The 23,765-nt window shown below is 38.5% G+C and overlaps 1 protein-coding gene across 2 annotated transcripts in view; it reads right to left on the reverse strand.

Moving 5' to 3' along the window:
* Positions 1-1,834: 1,834 nt before the first annotated feature.
* The window catches only part of mylka (myosin, light chain kinase a), a 62,555-nt gene continuing 40,624 nt past the window's right edge, over positions 1,835-23,765 (reverse strand). For both annotated transcript variants that reach the window (XM_053627003.1, XM_053627002.1), the window contains exons 19-32: positions 15,725-15,772; positions 15,274-15,401; positions 14,531-14,687; positions 12,912-13,223; positions 12,775-12,807; positions 12,519-12,609; positions 12,200-12,403; positions 10,885-11,102; positions 7,866-7,989; positions 6,837-6,989; positions 5,911-6,034; positions 5,080-5,170; positions 4,189-4,314; positions 1,835-3,821 (exon numbers count right to left, since the gene is read on the reverse strand). In XM_053627003.1, coding sequence (XP_053482978.1) covers positions 3,583-3,821; positions 4,189-4,314; positions 5,080-5,170; positions 5,911-6,034; positions 6,837-6,989; positions 7,866-7,989; positions 10,885-11,102; positions 12,200-12,403; positions 12,519-12,609; positions 12,775-12,807; positions 12,912-13,223; positions 14,531-14,687; positions 15,274-15,401; positions 15,725-15,772 — 2,048 coding nt within the window. In that variant the 3' untranslated portion in view covers positions 1,835-3,582. The remainder of the gene's footprint in view (positions 3,822-4,188; positions 4,315-5,079; positions 5,171-5,910; positions 6,035-6,836; positions 6,990-7,865; positions 7,990-10,884; positions 11,103-12,199; positions 12,404-12,518; positions 12,610-12,774; positions 12,808-12,911; positions 13,224-14,530; positions 14,688-15,273; positions 15,402-15,724; positions 15,773-23,765) is intronic.

The raw sequence follows: 23,765 nt of genomic DNA on the forward strand, positions 1-23,765 counted from the left end.
TTAGCATGAACTTTCGTCAAATATTTTTTTTTAAGCTAAAGCAAGTAGAGAATAATGACTTCACACGCAAAGCACAAAACAAAACCACTATTAAAATATTTTCAGTAAAACTTGTGTTTGGTGACCTGTAATCTACATGTGTCTTCTTATCCAGCACTTTCAGTGACATCAGTTTGGGAGTCTTTGCTTTGTCCCAGCTGGACAATTTCTCAGAACTCACAGGGCGTTAGCTGTCTCAGAGCATCTGGCAGAGAAAACCAAAAACACATCTGAACCTCAGACGCAGGCTTAAAATGCATCAAAATAGTCGCTATCGTTCTTCTTTCTTCTTATTTCCTAATCGCCCCTATAGAAATTAGGATATCACATAGGACAGGAGTCAGGGGCCCCTATAAGTGTAAAATACATTTCATGAGTCCCCTCAGCACAGATTTATTTTGTGAACATAATCCAATTATTAGGCTTGTTATTCAAATGTGTCAAATGATATTCTGTCTAGAGCCACAGAGCTTTTCTATTCTTCAACTTTCCACTCGTAGAACACATTAGGTCCTGTGTAACAGTATTTATAGGCCTGCTTGTTTTTGAGTATAGATTAAAACCCATTCAGGTCAAGGAACCAGTCATACACGCTCAGATCTATATGAAATATACTAACCTTGATAATATTTCAACCCCCTGGCTATCACATGATATTATGAATTTATTATAGATACAAATCAAAATAATTAGTAGTATAGCAGCACATCCAGAAAACACACATACACACACACAAAAACGAAGCTTGTTTTTGTCAGCCCTCCAGACGTCCCTGCTGATGTAATGGTTAATTGCTATAATGGGAATTGTATTAGTTTTAAGGGACATTGTAATGGTTTTAATGGTCCCTGTGGGTGTCTACTGGTAATGTGTTTCCTTCTATTGGTGGCATGTTATGTTTAGTGGATATCATTAAGGACCAGTAATGGTAATGTTTTTAGTGGTTAGCTGATCATTTTTTAAAAAATGGTATTTGTAGTGGAAATCATTATAATTTCTGTGATTGTTTCTATTGTCCCCCCCCGAATAGGGCTCCAGTTTCTTCCTCTTGTTGTCTTAGGGAGTTTTTCCTTGCTAGGTCATCTCAACAGAATCTTAATCTACCTCTGGGTTTCTATAAAGCTGCTTTGTGGTAATGTCGGTCATTAAAAGTGCTATGCAAATAAATGTTTCATTGAATTGGGTTAATTTTGTGGTCAGTAATTATTTTAATTATAGCCCTCCTGGCTGTGCTTCAGTCCTCAGTCCGAGATTCCCTGACATAGGATACTGTTCAATTTAGTACACAAACAAAGCTAAATATTCGACAGCAGTGCAGGCCAGTCACATCTGACATTTTAAACTGTGTATAACCGTTAACTCCAAGATAAAAGAATGAAGCCTCGTTGTAAGCTCCCATGCCTTCCATTTGACCAGGTTCTTTCAGATAAACATGAATTTCAAAAGAGACTGAGGGAGAAATATGCAGTGTTTGTACATGTGTGGGTTAACGGCTATGAGTGGAGTGTAAAAGTTTTCATTCAATAGTCTTATAAATAATTTACTTGTCTTAATTTTGACATATCATAAAGACATATTTAGCATGTTAGTTAATAGAGGTACATCTGTGAAACCTAACAAAATGGTCAAATAGAGCACGCATGCACACATATATATATATATATATATATATAAAAATAACTCTGTAAATTCCTGTCTTACTAATCCATTCATTCAGAAACGTATTATTGGAAGTTACATATAGAGACTACTATGAATTATTCATTAACTAAGATGATACATAGATGAAAGGTATGTAGTTAGTAAGTAAGTAAGTAAGTAAGTAAGTAAGTTTTTCCCATTTTCACCCACAAAGCATTGCACTCAGCTGTATTTTTTGGAGCAATGATGTAAAGAAGACAAACCCAGTTGCATGGAACCTAAAGATCGTGCACATTCATAAGCGTTTGCCATGTTAACCCAGATCATTTTACTTTAGACGAACAGCTTTATTTGCCAAGGACACAGTGAGACTTAAATGTTGTGTTTCAGTCCACACAGAGGGGAAGGGAGTGTGGTAATAAATAGGAGCACAGCTGGTGAAATGTAAGTAGTCTAAAGAGACCCTCTGGGTTTAAGTGCACTACAAGGAAATGTAAAATGCTAGACAGATGCCAAAAATAAAGTCAGAACAATAAAATATCTATGTCAGAGGGGGATCTCGGAGGGACTCCAATTCACGGACGTTGCTAAATAAGTCTGCAGCGTAACCAAAGGCAGCACTGTTCTTAAGCCTGGAGGGCACACTCACGAGAGAGCACAGAAACAGAGCGCACATTGTGGTGTTCACAGTGATGCCCTCTGCTTAAAGTATGCTCATTCTTTAACACAGTCAGGAGAGGGCTTCGAGTGAGCCAAAAGATGCTTATCAGTTTAGAGAATTAAACATTTTTTTTAAATCTCAGATTTTAATTTTTATTCATTAATAAAGTGTTTATTGAGTGGCTTGTATGCGGAATCTATGATCATATAATGTATTGTACTGTTCTACTAATGGTTTTTTTTCCTATGAGTAGACAAAGTCCTCGAGAAAAGGAAGCGTGAATTTGGTCACAGGACAGTCTTGTTCTTGCATACTAGTGGGTGGGCCCCTTAAATAGGATACTATAAAGCAACATCGACATCTACTGGAGGTAATGATGATGCTAGTGGATGCTCCTTTAAACCCAGATTTGTTTGTATCGTTTGCCTTTTCCCACTCTCCAGTGTCACTCCAAAGAGAATAGATTCTCTTTAAGTCTGGTTTCTCACAATGTTTCTTCCTCATGTCACCTCAGTTTTTCCTGCCACTGTCGCCTCTGCCTTCCTCATTAAGGATCAAAACCTACATCTGGATTTCTTTAAAGCTTCTTTGTGACAATGTCTAGTGGCACTATACACATAAAATTGTGTTAATACTGTGGTTAGCTGCCATTTAGTCATGTACACTACAGAGCAACATCATAGAAAACACTGATTTATGATAAAAAAAAAAAAAAAACATTTATTCACTAACAGTGAGTTACTACAGTTGTAGTGTTCTCATTACAATGTATTCTACAGTTGGTCAAAGTATTATCATAAAAATAAAGAAATACAATATACTTCCATATCTGATATAAAACCTTTAAGACGTGTTTTAAGTGCTTTTTTAAAAGATGGTGATGAGTGGCAACAATGCATTAAAGCTAACTTGTCCATGATTAAATAGTTGTACATACAGTCGTTGTAAAGGAGAAATAGCACACAAACACACTTGTGAGTTTGGGATTGTTTGGTTAACAAGCAAAATTAAGCTGAACACAATTAAATACGGTGTATATCTCATCACATAAGAATGTCTGGAATGTAATTTTATAAATACTTTAACACCTGCTACTGCATCTGGTATTTAAAAAGAAAAAAGTAAAAGTGCAATCACAGGGAAATGCAAGCCCGCCTTCAATGCACCTCCATCAGTAAAACAAAACCAGTGAGCAAGAAAGCAAGGTGAAAACCAAAGATCGTCCCTTCATCTTTTACCACTTATTCCTCCTCCTCCTCCTCCTCCTCTCCTCCCATGACTTCTACAATGAGCTCAGCTGAACAGATGGCTTCTCCAAGGTTGTTAACCGCTTTGCAGGTATATTTGGCGTCATCATCCCCGCTAACCTCAGATATGATCAGGCTGCAGTTCCCTTCCTCGTCATAATCGATCTGGAAATGGCGTGTTTCCTTAATAGGCTGGTCGTCCTTATACCACACCACCTCAGGATCAGGATAACCTGATGAGGATAAACAAAGAAAAGCATTTAAACACATTTTTACAGATAAAAAAAAAAAACCCACACAGACATATATAAATATAGATTTTAAAAAAAACCTGCACATGCATGACAATACCCATGACAAAACCTTATTTATTTATTTAATTTTCAATAAATGTTGTCTGGGACAGGACAGTGTAATGATGGACAAAGCTAGAATCTGTGATCTTAACACCCAGTGTGATAACCAAAACAATCATCTGAATCGAATTGAAGAACTATCTTAAAAGTGTTTTTTTTTTTTTACTATTCATAAATAAATAAAGATCAGTGTTTGCCATCAGTATCAAGTTTTGGTAAAGTACAGGAGTCTGTATTCACATACCCTCGATCTTGCAGTCGAAGCGTGCAGCACTGCCCTCCACCACCTCCACGTCCTTAATCACTGAACTAAATGAGGGCTTCATCGGACTCCTCTGCTCACCCTCCTCTGGGACCTTCTGGTTCTCCTCTGCAGAAAACGCAAGCCATCCAACAGGATGAGAAATACTGTCCAGACTGTTCTCAATTCTTCAATAAGCACATTTTGAAAAAAAAAAGTGTTCCTGTCTGATCAGTAATATCTGAGGACAGTGCAAAGGACTGATGACTTGACAAAAATGTTTGTGGCAATATTTAAATATGAAACCATCCAGATTATACTCTGATTAGACTTTGTATAATTAACTGGTTATTTTGACATCCATTTTCCCAATCCCCCCTTTTCTCCCAGTTAGGTCACCCAATCCCATTAGCTAGAACTGTCTTATCACATCATAGCTACAAGTTACAAGACTCCGAGACACATGAATTCAGCCACTGCATCTTTTAAAACTACTGCTAAAAGCACAATTGAACACACTTAGAGGAAATTGCTAACTAAACTCCAACATACAAGAACTCACAGATGCCCATCAGAGGCTAGTGTTGCTCTGATTGACAAGGGATTGATGGAGTACACCATCCCCCACCAAGACAGCACAACCAATTCCGCTCTCTTGGACTCCCAGGCACAGACGGCTGTGTCATCATTAGTATTCAAACTCGTGAACTCTTGATGATAGGGTGAATGCACCACTCAGGGGCCTTTTGGAAATCCAATAATGATGAGGCATTAGCTTGCACTGTGTCAGTCAGTCTCTAGATGGGCATTAGGCATTGTTGATTTTGTACCAATTGGCAATAATGAATCAACAGCACCAACTACCACTAAAACAAAAAACACACGCCATGGTACCTTCAGTCGGGAAGCTCTTCTTGGCATGTACACCAGCCATCAAGGCCATGGAGGAGAGTCGGCCTATAGCACGCACTGCATGCCCAGTTTTCTGTGAAGACAGTTAATGTGTACGTTATGTTAATATGAGCATTAACGCTAATTTAAAAATTGATCATCCTTTCCAGTAGCCTTTTCTTAAAGTTCTCAAAGAGGTCAAGCACTAGTTGACTGCTTCTCCTAGCAAGTAGAAACAAGTTAAACTACTTAATAAAAATACATTCTGCTTCAGAAAAATATTTAAATATGGACATTAACGTCAATATTTGCATGCGTCATAGATGCATCCTGTACTGTACAGTACAGTACAACAGTACATCTACAATAATAATGAACTTTCTATATCAGTTGCATATCCAAAGATTTGCACCAACTGCACTTCAGAATAAAATGACGTTTTTTGTTTGTTCGTTTGTAACTTGAGGTATAAACGGTCATATGCGGCTGTGGCTCAGGTCATAGAGAGGGTTGTCCACTAATCGTAGGGTTGGCGGTTCGATTTCCGGCCCACGTGACTCCACATGCCGAAGTGTCCTTGGGCAAGACACTGAACCCCAAGTTGCTCCCGATGGCAAGTTAGCGCCTTGTATGGCAGCTCTATTTCCATTGGTGTGTGAGTGCGTGTGTGAATGAGTCACAGTGTAAAGGCTTTGGATAAAAGCATATATAAGTGCAGACCATTTATTATTTAGAATTGTGCCTGCACCCCAGTACTGTGAAATCATTGACTCCAATACTAATCTTAAAGTTGCACAATGACCAGTACTTGAGTTGTACATTGTCTCAGCTCACCTGCCATCTCCTCCTCAGGATGTATTTCTTCATCCTTTCCTTGGAGAGCTTCTTGGCTTCCATGTTCTTGGTGTCCTGTTTAAGCCAGGGGTGCTGAAAACACTGCTCACAGGTGAGACGAGCCCTAAGTAAACATCGTTAATCAGTTTCATACAGAAACCCCTTATTTCACCTCTTGATTTTTAAACTGATCTGCAATGACTGAAAGGTTTATCATTGAGTTACTCTCTAAAGCCAATCTTAAGCTTAAATATAGCACATACTTGTACCCTGAATGAATTACGGTAACATGTAAAATACAATCAAACAGCACCCAATAATGAGATTATCACTTAGAGGAATGTAAAAGTAACCGAGTAAGTAACCTCATTTAGGTCTTATCAGGGACTTTAACACATTCACTAAGAAAGATAATCAACCCCTCTCTACCGTCTGGATTAAAAACATGTCAGACTTAGTAACACAAAATGTGCCCGAGTAATTAAAATCACTGCTACAATGTGAAATGTATAGCAGATGTCCATACTGTATATATTATGGATGCAAAGTGAATACTTATGTTAGACACAGGGAAAAACATTATATTTACAGCTGAAAAAAATATTTGAAACATAAAGCTGCCCGAACCACTGTACTGAAGTGGCATGGCTCTGTATGTCTGATGTCTGATGTGATTGAGGGAGAATAAATGATAAACATGTGTAGCCCCCACTTCGTGTTAATATATTCATTGCTTTTGTGCCATTTCCTCCAATGAATTTAATTATTTTTAAAATGATAGAAACGCAGATTTAAGCATTGCTCCATAATGAAACAAATATAATTCTGGCATCTCTTTGTTTCCGCATTTCATATAGGATATGAATATCTAGTGTTTAGAGAGAGGCTACACCATTAAAATAACGCAACAGTGAGAGGGCATCTACTTCATGTCTTTCTTCAGTAGATTGCTGATGAAGTCTTTAGCCTCATCTGAAATTTCATCAAATGCCTCGTCTTCAAAATCCCACGTTGCTGATGTGACATTGGAGAGCGTCTCATTTTCATTATCCCCCATGAATGGAGATAATCCACTCACACTGCAGGGGGGGAGAGAGAGAGAGAGAGAGAGAGAGAGAGAGAGAGAGAGAGAGAGAGAGAGAGAGAGAGAGGCAAGGGTCAGAGTAAAGACAGAAGACAAACATTAGACAGATGAAACGGAGCGAATTTGTCAGGGGGTTGTGTGACAGATGGCTATTGTCACAGTGAGTAATTCAATCATTCTGTATTCAAAGCAGTAGCTGTGAGTGATTATTATTATTTAGCACTAATTACACTGATCACCATCAGATTACTCAGAATAACACTCTACTCAGAACAGATGGAAACAGAATACTACACAGATGCTTCTACACTCCACCATTGTTACTTCATCAGCTTTCATTTGCCTTTAAATACATCCCATATGTATCTGAAGTGCTCTGGTATCAAGGCATCAAACACAGCAGGACTTTATTTTTCTTTTTGCTGAGCTCATGTCCATTTTATTGCCGAGCTGCAATTTCACTTAACCCTCAAAAACATTGTCTTAATCTTCCAGTTCTTTGAGCTAAGCCACTTGCGCTGGCCTGGCTGGAAGCTGGAATCCCAGGACTAACATTAAGAGGAAAGATCAGAGAGAGGCCACAGCTCTACCGCAGAGAGATGGACTTCTGCAAACAACGCAGAGATCACATGAGCGTCGCTTCAGTAGTATAAACACAGGGGGTGACTGAGTCCACACATATTTCCTTCCCCATGTGCACGGATTCTCTTTAGATCAACTGCCTACAGCTGGGGATGCATAATCTCAGTCTGACTACCACCTGCTCTCACACACACACACACACACACACACACACACGCCAGCTGATCTCCTGACATACTGAAATCAGCAACTGAAATGACCAACCAAAACCAAAATAAGTGCTACTCACAGTATGTAGCAGATGACACCGATACTCCACATGTCTGTAGTATAGCTGATCGCTTCATAGTTTATCACCTCTGGAGCTACAAACTCTGGAGTTCCAAACAGCACCTTCAGTGAGCCAGCATTTTCTGTTGTTTAAGAGAAATTTACATTTAAGCAGTGACTGTGACAATGTAGTGTTTTGAAATGTTTTATATGCTGTATAGTAATTATGAACAAACGTAAACTGATAATTTGTAGAGATGCACCAATGTATCGGTCAGTAATCGGTATCGGCTGATAAAGGCTATTTTTTACACTCAGGGCCGATTATAGCCTGTCAATCAAAAGAGGGCGGAAAAACACATCGATTTTGTGTGTAAAGATGTCTCTTGTGTGGAATGACGACAAGCAGTGAAGCGGGAGTTTCAGCGTCGAGTCTAAAATTTCTTTGCCGTGCCAAATTAAAGCGCCAGTACACTGATGAAAGATTTAAATGAAGAGGAGCATGCATGCATACATGCATATACACACACATTATATTATATATGTGTGTGTCAGAGTTTATATTATATATTACCAGTTTGATGTCTGTGATGAAGTAGAAATTCTTTTGTTTGTGGTGAGTGAATGTGAGACTAACAGGAGGTTTTTGAGAATTCACTCAATGTTAATATGAATTAATAACATTCAATAAGTTAAGAAATCTTACTTTAATCTTCAGAATTTAGTTCATGTGTTAATGTTAATTAGAGTAATGTGTTTTGTTTCTGAGACCAGTTACTGTGAAACAACTTGTTGAAATGGAGAGAAAGTGGTAAAGTTAAAGTTTTATTTTTTTTAAAGGTAAAGTTTTTATTTGCGTTTCTTTCAGAATTGTGGAATTAAATTATTATTCATTTATAAGAAGGCATAAAAGGCAGAACTATCAGTAATCGGCCGATATCACTCTGAATAATCGGTAATCGGTATCGGCTGAGAAATTTAGTATCAGTGCATCTCTATTCATTTGAAATATGATGTTTTTACAATGGGATGACTAATATTTAATATAATAAAATTATATAGTTTTAATCTAAACCAACTAATTAATTTATAATTTTTAATATTCTAATGAGTATAATGTACATAATCATTTACACTGTGAAACGGATCATCAAACACTGTCTTTTTTTTCTTATGCTGTAGAGTGCAAAAGTTTGCATTCCTATAGGATAAAATGAAGAACATGATGAAGTGTACATCATTTTGTAGTTACATAGTAACAAGTGATTTTGTGTTTTAAATCTCAAAGATGTTCCTTATTATTATAAAGCAAACGGCCAAAGAATGCATTCTAAGATGTCAATAATAAAATTTTAAAAATCAAATCAAATCAAACTGATGTCAGTTCAATTAATTCAAACCTTTCAACAGCTTTTGACACACCCATCAAATCAGTTCTGGAGGTTACAGTGAGGGAAAAAAGTATTTGATCCCCTGCTGATTTTGTACGTTTGCCCACTGACAATTTTAATGGTAGATTTATTTGAACAGTGAGAGACAGAATAACAACAAGAAAATCCAGAACAACGCATGTCAAAAATGTTATAAATTGATTTGCATTTTAATGAGAGAAATAAGTATTTGACCCCCTCTCAATCAGAAAGATTTCTGGCTCCCAGGTGTCTTTTATACAGGTAACGAGCTGAGATTAGGAGCACACTCTTAAAGGGAGTGCTCCTAATCTCAGCTTGTTACCTGTATAAAAGACACCTGTCCACAGAAGCAATCAATCAATCAGATTCCAAACTCTCCACCATGGCCAAGACCAAAGAGCTCTCCAAGGATGTCAGGGACAAGATTGTAGACCTACAGAAGTCTGGAATGGGCTACAAGACCATTGCCAAGCAGCTTGTTGAGAAGGTGACAACAGTTGATGCGATCATTCGCAAATGGAAGAAACACAAAAGAACTGTCAATTTCCCTCGGCCTGGGGCTCCATGCAAGATCTCACCTCGTGGAGTTGCAATGATTCAGAGGACAACTGGGTGAAAGTGTTGTGGTCAGATGAGACCAAAATGGAGCTCTTTGGCATCAACTCAACTCGCCGTGTTTGGAGGAGGAGGAATGCTGCCTATGACCCCAAGAGCACCATCCCCACCGTCAAACATAGAGGTGGAAACATTATGCTTTGGGGGTGTTTTTCTGCTAAGGGGACAGGACAACTTCACCGCATCAAAGGGACGATGGACGGGGCCATGTACCGTCAAATCTTGGGTGAGAACCTCCTTCCCTCAGCCAGGGCATTGGAAATGGGTCATGGATGGGTATTCCAGCATGACAATGACCCAAAACACACGGCCAAGGCAACAAAGGAGTGGCTCAAGAAGAAGCACATTAAGGTCCTGGAGTGGCCTAGCCAGTCTCCAGACCTTAATCCCATAAAAAAATCTGTGGAGGGAGCTGAAGGTTCGAGTTTCCAAACGTCAGCCTCGAAACCTTAATAACTTGGAGAAGATCTGCAAAGAGGAGTGGGACAAAATCCCTCCTGAGATGTGTGCAAATCTGGTGGCCAACTACAAGAAACGTCTGACCTCTGTGATTGCCAACAAGGGTTTTGCCACCAAGTACTAAGTCATGTTTTGCAGAGGGGTCAAATACTTATTTCCCTCATTAAAATGCAAATCAATTTATAACATTTTCGACATGTGTTTTTCTGGATTTTTTTGTTGTTATTCTGTCTCTCACTGTTCAAATAAATCTACCATTAAAATTATAGAATGATCATTTCTTTGTCAGTGGGCAAACGTACAAAATCAGCAGGGGATCAAATACTTTTTTCCCCTCACTGTACAAGAGTCATAGCTAAATGTTGTTTCAAAAAATTTTTCTGTCAATTTTTATTAGGTTTTTCCATTGTTATATTACTGCAGGATAAGTGCACATTTTATTTAAAACCTTCTGGAATTCTGTCTCTCTATTTATGTAGCTAAATCGTAAATAGAGGAACTTTTTCCATAGGGGATGCAAACTGTTGCCCTCTACTCTCACCAAGGAAGTACCTAGCCTGCGAGCAAGTCCGAAGTCGATGAGTTTGATTTTGCTGCCCGTTTTGTTGACACACATGATGTTCTCCGGTTTGAGGTCCAGGTGAACGATGCCTTTCTTGTGGATGAAACTGACCCCGTCTACAATCTGCAGCATGTATTTGATCACCTCTCTCTCGGTCAGCTCAAAATCCTCATCGATGATCCGTTCAAACAGCTCTCCTCCAGACACTCTGCACGACATTAAATCATAAACCCTATCGTTTTGTGGTTTAGAAAGATAACAAGGCCATGACACAGACTCAAGACTTGTACACCAGTATCACTGTGACACATCATAATAAAATGTGATGCAGGAAGTGAGAGAAAACAGTCAAATGAATAACCTTAGTTTTTTCATGATGCAAGTACAGACTGAAGATTTAAGCTATTCAAAAGGAAATGGTGTTTGATTTTTTTTTTTTGTGGGGGGGGGGGGGGGTAGATCTTTTTTGCAATCTTTAAGCAAGAAGAATAAATAATAGCATTGTCAATGGCACCCATTGCAGGTGCATTTGGAGGTGGACAGGGGTGAGCAAAGGCATGCTGACCGGTCTATGAGAGATCCCATACGCAGCAAGCTGCAATGCAATGTGTGTTCTGACACTTTTCCATCATAGCCAGTATTAACATTTTCAGCAATTTGTGCTACAGTAGCTCTTAGGTGGGATCGGACCAGACGGGCTAGTCTTTGCTCCCTATGGGCATCAATAAGACTCGGGCACCCATGATCCAGTCGCTGGTTCTCTTTCCATGGACCACTTCTGGTAGGTACTAACCACTGCATACCGGGAACACCCCACAAGACCTGCCATTTTGGAGACACTCTGACCCAGTCGTCTAGCCATCCCAATTTGGTCCTTTCTCAGATCCTTATGCTTGCCCATTTTCCTGCTTCCAACACATCAACTTCGAGAACTGACTGTTCACTTGCTGCCTAATATATCCCGCCCCTCGACAGGTGCCATTGTAATGAGATCATCAAATGTTATTCATGTCACCCGTCAGTAGATTTAATGCTATGGCTGATCGGTGTACATATGAATGCACTGAAATAGAACTGAAGATGAAAATATAAAGAGGATAGGCAAGGATAAGATCCTTGCTATGAACATATGTACCACCCATCATCAGTCACATTTATCCAGCATATCCATTTAGAGATGAAGCTCCAAAAAAATAGTCAAAAGTACATTTACAAAATCACACCTCCTATTTAAAAATATGGCTGAATTCGATGGAAACAAGAATGAGGAAATTTCATACAAATGAAAAAAACAAACATACTCACATTTCCATTACCATGACAATGTCTGACTTGCCTTCAAAGGCATCGACACACTGCACAAGCTTTGAGTGATGCAGGTCATTCATGATTTTAATCTCTTGTCGGACATTCTCTTTCTCTTTTGCTGTGTATGCTTTTATAAATTTCCCAGCCCAGACTTTTTTGGTTGATTTCTCCACCAGTTTAAACACTGTTCCAAATTTGCCACTAGGACATATGAAAAAAATCACACTGAGACTCTGTGCACAAAAAAATGACCAGAATGCATAATTGTATAATATTTATACAAAGCTGAAGCAGAAATCACAGTATTGAAACTCACGATCCAAGCCGGTCGCCCACTTCATACAGGTCTTTAACCTTCACGTCTGTTCTGATAGTGACGTCTTTGTACTCGGGTTGCTTCTCTGATTCTGCCAGTAAAACAATATATCTTTATGGGAAAGGCTCATTTATTACTATATTCAAGTACATAAACTGAAGTGCCAAAAATGATCTACAATCTCAATATAAAATACAATTTAAAATCGGATATAAGCAGACCCAAAGATCCAGGTGTGTTCAGGTTTAAGACATACCATCATCTGAAGGCTCAACGTCATCTTTATTCTCTGTTGAATAACAATTAAACAGAATGTTACGATGCCACAGTGGAGCTATACAAAAATGTAACTTTCAGAACAATTATACTATTTAAGCACTAGGTGGAGCTCACCATCTTCTGCTACTTCCTCCACCCCAACTTCAACAGGGACACTCTCTGCACTAGGCTCTCCAACACCATAGACATTCCCAGCTCTTACACGAAACTTGTACTTTCTATCAGGCAGCAGGTTCTGAACATTGTAAGAGGTGCTGTTGCAGGATGCCAGGCCTTTCCAATCCTTATCCACCGAATTCCAGATTTCCAGCTTATAAGACTGAACAGCACTTCCGCCATCATACGTGGGGCCATACCATGATAGGGTCAGACTAGATTTGCGGATGTCTGTGACAGCTGGGATGCGTGCAGGAGGGTCGGGTTTGTCTGAAATGCAAAGGGTAAGAAGTCAAGGTCAAGAGTGAGGCAGGCAAATGAGGAAGAGGAATATTAAACACCTAATGTCAACACTGTTTTATGAAGTCACTCATTCATCTTCAGTAACTGATTTGTCCTGGTCTGGGCATAAGGTGGGCTTACACCCTGGATGGGACACCAGTTCCTCACAGCGCACTATGCACACACTCATTCACAACTCAGAGCAGCTAATCCACCTACTGTTTTGATTCTGGAAGGTCAGAGGAATTTTCGTTTGTAATATTTCATATATTTTGTACGTTGGCGCTGTGGGTAGCATTTCTGCCTCACAGCTCCAAGGTCCTTGGAGTTTCTGCATGGGTTTCCTCTGGGTTCTCTATTCTCCTCCCAGTGTCCAAAAACATGCCACTAAGTGGATTGGCTGTAGTTGAGAATGAGTGTGTGTGCGCAAAGTGAGGTGTGATTGATTGTAATCCCATAAAGGGTGTATTCCTGCTTTGCACCCAGTGTTGTTGAAATTCAGATCCACTGCAACCCTGACATGGATAAAGCACTTACTGAAGATGAATGAATGATTTGATGACGGGGCAGTGGTGGCTTAGCGGTCTGGGTTACTGATCGGAAGGTCGGGGGTTCAAGCCCCAGCACTGCCAAGCTACCACTGTTGGGCCCTTGAACAAGGCCCTTAACCCTCTCTGCTCCAATGGCGCTGTACCATGGCTGACTCTGTGGTCTGACCCCAACATCCTGACATGCTGGGGTATGCGAAGAAAAGAATTTCACTGTGCTGTAATGTATGTGTGATCAATAAAGACTCATCATCATTATAGATTGATTGATTCAATTGATTGATTTGATTGAATCTATCAATGTGACTGCTGATGGCCTTCATGGAAAAATGATCTACATATTACACTAATACTGTGACACAAGGGAGAACCTTTTTATGCCAAAATCATCATATAAAATGTTCAGATGTTTTACTGCAGGCGATGTTTCGCAATTACAGTGAAAAGCTTAACTTTGGAAAAATTACATTATGTTTCTAATTGTCTTTTCTCAGTAGTTCATGAACTGTGTAGTACAGTATAAAGCATACTTGGCAAACATATTAGAGCAATACACCCATTTCCATTACTCTGGGCTTTCCAAAAAGTTCGGAGAGTGTGCACTTAACTGATTGCAACTTATTCATAGCATTTCAGGAAACCTGGAAAAGGCTGTTTCATCACGCCGGCGTCAGTGTGGACAGGACACGACAGTGAACATTCCAGAGCAGCCCACGTTTGCATTGGCACATTTTGAAGAAGCCTTACCTACTATGGTGAGATTGAGGGCAGCTTGCCTCGTGCCATAGCTGTTCCTGATCTCGATGGTGTAGCAGCCGCAGTGCTCCTGCTGGCTGTGTGCTATTGTCAGTTGACTGCTGGAGTCTGTGCTCTCAATGCTGATGTCTCCTGTCCTATATTCAATCTATCAAGAAAAAAAAGGAGACTTAAGTGTAAACACAGTTGCTCATCTTGAGATTGAACATAGGTTTAAAAGAAAATTAAAATTCAAAATTCAAATGATTGGTTTATATTAACATGCTCATTCTGACACATCATCACTTTTATAGTAACAAGTAAATCACAGGGATTTGTATGGTGAACACTCTACATAAGGAACTTGAGTACATAAACCTGCAATATATAAACATGTATATGATGATATGATATGCAAACTCTATATGATCATGAAATTTTTTGAAAATCTGAACATAAAGTGAGTTACAGCTGATTATATCAGAGTAAGCCCACATCTCTCCAAAGACCTGCAATGGCTTAATATCGAATGGCTTGCACCTTCCAATATGGTGAACAATTGTTGCTTAGCAATAGGTAACAGTGGCTAATGTAGCCTCTTCTGCATTCTTATGCATTTGCTCAGCACATGTTGCCACTGTGCATTCTGCACAATCACCACTTAATTGTTAAATGTAAGAAATATTATTAAACAGATAATGCATCTTTCAGTTGGTCATGCCAGGGTTTGTGAAAGCATTGCTAAAAATACTTACTGGTTTGCGGAACTTGAGCCATGTGGAGTTGATGGGTGGTGCTCCAGTGAACTTACAGAGAAGACTAACCCGCTCACCTGCTCGAATCTTCATATCATCAGGAAACTGCAGGATCTGAGGAGGCATGCCTAAACACAAAGTGTGTGTACATACACACAGACATAAGAGGTTTAATGCTTTTACAGCTGGTGCCAGTCTGTCAACACACAGTAAGGGCATAGGTTCAGGGGCCAAGTGTGCTATTAGGCAAACAAAGCTTAGAAGATTCCAGAAATCCCATGACACACCAAAGGATATAGGCTTCAGGAAAAAAAACAACCCAAAACCTTAAGACATGAATAACCCCAGTGAACTGGGAGGACAGGAATGTTAAATAAGTAATTTTCACTGGTATACAAGAGCAAATGAAATGTTTTTTCCCCCCCCTTTCCCCACAATGGACCTGCATTACCTTGTTTAGGAGGTATTTTGGGTGGTGGTTTCTTGATTCGGGCCTCGTCTGAAAAAAAACAAAAAAAACATAAATCAGTTCTACCACTACCACTCACAACAATAAGTAAAGGAGTAAATGGGGGGAAAAATATTTGTATGAATGAATTATATGTAGCAAAAATGAAGAGTGGAAAACACATGCACATACGGTCACATACATTTATCTTATCTTTATGAAGCTCTTCCAATGTCATAATTATTCATGCAGCTAATTAATGCTATGCCTACATCCAAGTCCAACGCTAACCTTAAACTAATAACCAAAAGGAAACATTTGCCTGGTTTAGATTTTTAAATAAAAATCTTTCTTTAAAAAAAAAGAAAAAGAAATAAGTTCTCCCTGTGAGGACCAGCTAATGCCCCTACTCCTATAACAGTCACATATTCACATCCATGTGGTAGGTCATATTTTTGGTATCTTTGAGTTACTTCCACTGGCTTTGATATTATTGTAGCTAAACAATGCTGTGCCATTTTATTTGCTAAAAAAAAACACAACACAACAACCTGATTTCTCTTTGTGAGATCTACCCAAAGTCCAAACTGTTTTAATTACGTATTAATTTAGATTATGGCAACATTTGATCCTGAAATGAAAAGGCTACAAAGCCGCACACACATGCATACACTGGTTGATTAGCAGACTCTGAGAGAGAAGAGAGAGGGGGTGCCTTGTTCGTCTCTCGATGTCCTAACAGAGATCAGCTGCTTTCTTTAGCATTTGCCTTTTTTGGTCATGCTAAATATAGTCTGCAAAAGAATCCAGGAAATAGTTGTAGACAGCATTTATTTTACATCTGATTATTGTCCTGAAACAAGGCGGTAGAGAAGCCAACTAACCCAATCAGCATGCAGAAGCAGTACCAGGGCTAATTCAATCAGCAGCTATTAGAAATGTATGCTGTATTTTTCTGTAGGACGTCACACATTCCAGCCACTTTGCTGGTCCAGAAGAAAACCCTTTCCTGTTCAGGGACTTGAAAACATTCCTTTACCAACACTAAGCAACATCAGTTTCACGACTCCACGCAATTTTATACAAATGGACCGTTGAGAATCAGCCATGTTTTGTTTTTTTTTAAATAAAAGAAAAGACATTTGTTTTTCAAATTTGCTTGTAAGTCAGTATCAAAAGAAAAGGACAAAGTATCAATAACAACCCAATGCAAACATCTCCTTCTTTTAGCTGTTCAGCACCAACATCAAAAAATTATATTACCCAGACATTTCCACATACTATTTTTCTTTTAGCTCATTTACCATATACATCCTGTGGTAGAGAATGTTTAAACCGCAGTTATCAACAAAAAAAAATTGTTTACCACTATGCCAAAAACTACTCTGTCATTAGTTTTGCAACTAAACCCCCGAATGAAACCATGTGGTGACACAAATCTCAACAGTAATTTAAAGCCAAGATAGAGAGAGATGATAAAGACACAGACTGGAGACATTATGAGAGAATTATGAGAATTAAGAAAGCATGCCTAAAGTCTATCTAAAGGAGTATGATATGGAAGTTAAATTATTACCCAAGTGACCACCCTGGAATCAGTACACCCACAACTATGACCTATTAGTATCACAAACTTTCATTTAACCTTTAATGGCCTGTCCATATCTTACACAGGAGAGATGCAGACACTATGATATTAGATACATGTGTCTGCATGCAAGTCCTGGGAGATACGGTGACCCTTTCAGATTGAGTAACCCAAAAGTCAGCTTTCTGATGAAGCATGTTCTGAAGGTTCATGTTCATTTTATAAACCAGATTTGTTTACAAACAAAATGACCAAAAAAAATTCATAGCATCTTAAAGAAAATGGCTTTAAGGAGCAAATATTTAGATGATTCACCAAACCTCACTCACACACACACTCCTTGTGAGGATCTTCCACTGACAATTATTAATGCAGCTAATTAATATTATATACACACACTCACATAAATCTGACCCTAACCATAACCTCAGTAACCAAAAAGGAAAACATTTGGCCTTTTACCAAAAAACCCTGCTGCTTTGTTTTTTAAAAACAGTTTTCCACATGGAGACCAGTTAAAAGGCCAAAACCGTCAGATATTCCTATCCTTGTAGGGACATTTGGCCTCTATGAAGACAAAACACACAAACACACACCAAAGCTGCACTGTACTGCCAAAAGTTTGTGGACAGCTGATAATCACATGCATATGTGCTTTCTGAACATCCCATTCCAGATTTTGTTCCTCTTTGCTGTTATAATAATCTCCACTCTTCTGGGAAGGCTTTGTGTTAGATTTTTGCCATATAGTATACATTCTAACCCTATCTATCTTTGTGCATTTCTAAATCAACAAGTAGCTTCCAGTGGTGTGTGTGTGTAAATATAGACCTCATTTAGTCCTTCATTCAACAATAAGGAAATCTGAGTATATAGAGATTGTCAGAAGAAGAATGTCCTTTACTTGTTGAGAATAGTCTTATCAGATTATAATTCATAACATTATGAACATAATTCATAAATTCTCTCCCCGCCCCTCTCTCTCTCTCTCTCACACACACACACACACACACACACACACACACACACACACACTCATGTCTCGCAGTGTTTAGTCTGCATTGGAGAACTTCAACACACCACATTTTTATGACAAATAATCTCTAGACCACTGTTAGACATTGTATGTGCACTCCTGCCAACAAAACAGAGATGGACTGAGATGGAACAATGAAGAATGTCTGAGAATGAGTGAAGAGGAAGACAAACAAACAAAAAAAAACAATAGCATCATAATAACAAAGGAAGTTCTTTCATGAAATAAGCGAGTGATCATTAGAGGTTCACTATGAACACATGGCAAACACAGGACTAAGAACAGTCATAAGCAGAGCAACGCATAGAGTGAATGAGACCTGCATTGGTGATATTCCCAGCTGGGAAATTAGGCTCAGCATTAGGCTCAGCATGGTCTTATTCCAACCTGAACCTGCCCTCCAGAACTTCTGTACAAAAATGAACTCTTTCCAGCTGCCTACATAACACTGCTTGCTTTTAGAGCTTTATGGTATTTCATCACAGATTTCCCATAACTCCACTTCATACCAAGTCATGAAAGAATGTTCTACATTTACAGCATTTGGTAAACATCCAGAGTGGCATAAAAATGCCCATTGTAGACTACATCAAAAATACCCACAGGTTAATACAAATATCAAGATGAGATGGAAAGAAAAAAAGAATAACCTTTTTTTTGGATTGATAACTCCATCTGCAAAATGTTGACTTGCTATTGCCTATTCTTATATTGTTCATTAGCATCACTCATCACTGTAAATGCTACTGAATATTATGCAGCTGCTGGAAGTCACAAATGAGACACAGATCAACCCAACAGTGTCAAGAAACACTTAATACCTAGTGTAGATATTTTAATGTATATAATATAATTCTAGAAACCCAGTGGTAATGAAAAGGCTCAGAGAACTGAAAGTTTTTCTGCTTCATTAATAACAGCAATAGGGTTGGAAAATATGACGACACGATATTGATACTGGGATAGACTTTAACATCATTTAAGCCACTTCCATTTACAGTTTGTAATTGTTATTTAACAAAAACGTTCAAATGCGATAGATATATTGATGCATAAAATATCTCAGAAAAGTGTATTGTGGTAAAGTTTTGCACTCAATCTTTAAAAGGACCAAATACTGAGACATGCACAATCCTTCATTTTACAGCCCACTGCATTGTAATATGTAACAACCGCTGATGTTTACTGTCAAGTACCATCTATTGTGGAAATTACTGCACATTGTTTATATTGTGTACAAGTATTGTACAATATATTGTGTGACTTGTGTTCCAGCACCAAGACAAATTCCATGTACACTTGGCAAATAAAACCTTTTGATTCTGAGGTCAGTTTAAAATGGTAAAACGTTCATTTTCAATGTGAAATAAAGTTCCCTTCCAACATTAAATATAAGTAGAATTTGACATTTTTTAAAGATTATTACATTTGTTTAAAATGCAACATTACTGTTTAGCTGGCAGTGTTCACATACACCTAAATATTGCCATACTTTTCGAGTAGAGTAGAAATGTCTCATTATATGATAAAAATATCATATCAGCCACCCAACAATAGGTCAAATGCACCAGACCATATGTACACATTCACCAAGAACTCAAATTTACGCACTCAGTTTGGAACGCTCATCATGCCAACTATATGCAATATACAAAACAAAATGATTCAGTTTTTTAAACCATCATCGCTGAAACTAGTTATGGAGACAACAAGGTCTGGTCCTGTCTGGTCCATTTTGTCTATTTGGCAGGTTGGTTTTCTCCCACATATTGTCAGCTGTTAAATTTAAATGTGGAGACAGCAATGTTGTAGCAGTGGAAAAGCTTACATTCCAAAAGACCACCCAATCAGCAACACAGCCGGTTCTCAACTGCTTTCAGAACAGCCAATGTGGGTTAAACTGCAAGTTCTGTTGATCCCAACAGGTATGCAATACATACTTTATCATATTACAGTAAACTACACACCTAATACATAGCTAATTTATAGTTCCTATAACTATGCTAAATCAACAGGAACAGTCACTGAGGATTAAAAGTATGCTACTGGGAAAAGGTTTGAGGAAAAATTTTGAGGAAAAGGCTTGCATGATGCTAATTGGGGTCATACGCTTCCATTATCTATTAGCCTTGTACCTCGGTCCTGCAGTCTGAAAATTCAAAAATTGGGCACATCTATGCACATTGCCCCATTGATTATAGTGCCCTCCACTAATATTGGTACTCTTGGTAAATATGAGCAAAGAAGGCTGTGAAAATTGTAGCTATTGTTTAACCTTTTCAGCTTTTGTTAATAATAATAATAATACTACTAATTCACAAAATTACTAGGCTCAACATTTGCAAACACAGGTTTATCCAAAATATCATATCTTTGTTAAATATAGGTGTGCAACAGTTATTGGCACCCCTATGAATTCAAATGAGAAAATTTTTTTGGAAGTATAGTCCCTGAAAGGAAATTCTCTTATATCATGTACTCTCTTATATTATGAGCTGTTATCAAATACCCATGATGAATGTATTCATTTAATTACCTTGTATACATTTAATTACCTCTTTAAATAAGCTGATCAACTGCCATCCTTTCTTATAGCTGCCACATATTTTTTCTGTCTCTTGAAAAGACTTATTTTCATAGTGTGCTGTGTGTTTTGTCTATCTGTCTGGCCCCTGCACCAGCAGAAACCATCAACACACTGCTTCTTATCAATGTGCATAAATACTCTTGGTTCGCATGAATAAACTCGAATGTCTATTTGAGCACGCATGTGTTAGTGTGTGTTCATTTAGGCTCCCCAGATCAATCCAAAACGCTCTGAGGAGAACCACACTTTCTAAGCACAGAACTAAAAGTTAATAGAAGTAATTGTAGAACAGGCTGGAAGGCATGACGGAAGATCTGAAAGGCATAATCAGAGATTCCTGAGATACATGGAAATCTAACAATTTGGTGTCAAGAAGTGCGATTACTCTGGGCCAGGTGAGTGTTTTTCTTTCCTCCCTGGTGCGGTGTAATTCAGAACCCATAATTACATAATTATAAATAAGTTGAGAGTGATTATCTCGGATACTTGGAAATCCAACAGTCCCATTAATATTTTACATTTTGTTTAGTACACCTGGGTGATTAGGAACAGGAAATTGTTCAGTCATGACTTCCTGTTTCACAGGGGTATAAATATGAGGTAACACACAGTTCAAATTCCCTTAGTTATTCATAACAATGGGTAAGACCAAGGAATATAGCTGTGATGTGTGGCAAAAGATTGTTGAGCTTCACAACATGGGAAGTGGCTATAAGAAAATAGCACAAGCATTGAAAATGCACATTTCCACCATCGAGGCAATAATTAAGAAGTTCCAGTCCACTGGAAATGTTATGAATCAACCTGGAAGAGGACGAGTGTCTATATTGTCTCAATGTACCATGAAGAGGATAGTTTGAGTAGCCAAAAAATCTCCAAGGATCACAACTGGAGAATTGCAGAAGTTAGTTGCATCTTGGGGTTAGAAAGTCTCCAAAACTATAATCTAAAGTCACCTACATCACCACAAGTTGTTTGGAAGAGTTTCAAAAAAAAAAAAAAAAAAGCCTCTTCTCTCATCCAAAAACAAACTCAAGCGTCTTCAGTTTGCCAGACACTACTGGAACTTCAAATGGGATCGGGTTCTATGGTCAGATGAAACCAAAATAGAGCTTTTTGGCAATAAAGACCAGAGGTGGCTTTAGCACACACAGAGGTAGCCACATGGAAAAGTACCTCATGCCCACGGTTAAATATGGTGGTGGCTCTTTAATGTTTTGGGGCTGTTTTTCTGCCAGAGGACCTGGACATTTTGTTAGGATACTGTACATGGCATCATAGACTATCAAATATCAATGGATATTTAATGAAAACCTGACTGCCTCTGCCAGAAAGCTTAAAATGGGCCGTGGTTGGATCTTCCAGTAGGACAATGATCCAAAACTTCCATCAAAATCAACACAAAAATGGTTTACTGACCACAAAATCAAGGTCCTGCCATGACCACCCCAGTCCCCTGACTTGAAACCCATAGAAAACCTGTGGGGTGAACTGAAGAGGAGAGTCCACCAGCATGGACCTCGAAATTTGAAGGATCTGGAGAGATTCTGTATGGAGGAATGGTTTCTGATCCCTTGTCCTGTGTTCTCTAACCTCAGTCATTATAGGAGAAGACTCAGAGCTGTTATTTTGCCAAAAGGAGGTAGCACAAAGTATTGACTAAAAGGGTGCCAAAAATTGTGTAACACACCTATATTTAACAAATGTTTTTTGGATAAACCTGTGTTTTGTTTGCAATTGTTTGATATCCATGAGAGCAGAGTATTTTTGTGGGTTTTTTTTTAAAATAAAAGATCAACAGGTTAAACACAAATTTTCACAGCCTTCTTTGTTCATAATTACCAAGGGTACCAATATTCCTGCAATACTCTTGTTGATAATTGTCCTTTATGTGAACCACTTCTCCCTTCTGACAAAAATAATGAAGACGAATCAGAAGATTTGTTTTTATCACACCAGGTGTCCCACATTCATTACACAAACTAGGATGTTCTGTTAAGGGCAAACAAGGGACAACACTGGCAGAAATGGCAAGAAAAAATAGAAACAATGTGTGTGGCAACATAACTGACTGACTGACCGAGAGAGAGAGAGAGAGAGAGACAGAGAGAGAGACGGGTAGACAAAATGGAGAGAAAGAGACAGATGACTGAGACCATACAAGGAAGTTTAGGAGAATTGCAGCCATTCAATAAAAGGCTTAGGTTTAGCTTGATCCCCGATGCTCTGTCCTTTCCAGCCCCCCATTTTCCCTCCACATTTCCTTCACCATCACCCCCTGCAGTCTCTTACACTACATTTGTTTCACGCTCTGTCAAAAAACTAATGTGGTAATAAGCTTCTTTCAGACATGAACACTATATGAGTCTACTGAAACAGCACATAGTATGTTCACTGTTTCTGACATGGGACACATACTAGTACTAGTTATAAAGCTTTAAAAAATTAATTAATTAAATAAATAAATAAATAAAAGAAGGACATCTGTACAGGTCAGCTTTAGTGCAATGACAACTTGTACAATTAAAATACAGTAAATCTGTGAACTTACCAATAAAAACAAAAGTTGGCACAAAAGCACTCGAATTGTAATATAAGTGGAGTGGATAAAAAAAAAAGGATGCATAAATCCAATTATAAACTCATTTGAGAGAGTGCACAAAAGTCTAAAATAATTTTCTCCTCCGAGTTTTTATTATGTAGCACATTTAAATTGCAACACACAAAATATATGATCCATATACAACTCATGTTAAGACCAAAGTACTCTATGTGTGTGTGTGGAAAAGTTTCAATTTGTATTCAGCAGTGGGAAAGACAGGTCTCCCATGCC

Source organism: Ictalurus furcatus, chromosome 6, assembly GCF_023375685.1.
Source record: "Ictalurus furcatus strain D&B chromosome 6, Billie_1.0, whole genome shotgun sequence".
Classification (NCBI taxonomy): Eukaryota; Metazoa; Chordata; class Actinopteri; order Siluriformes; family Ictaluridae; genus Ictalurus; species Ictalurus furcatus.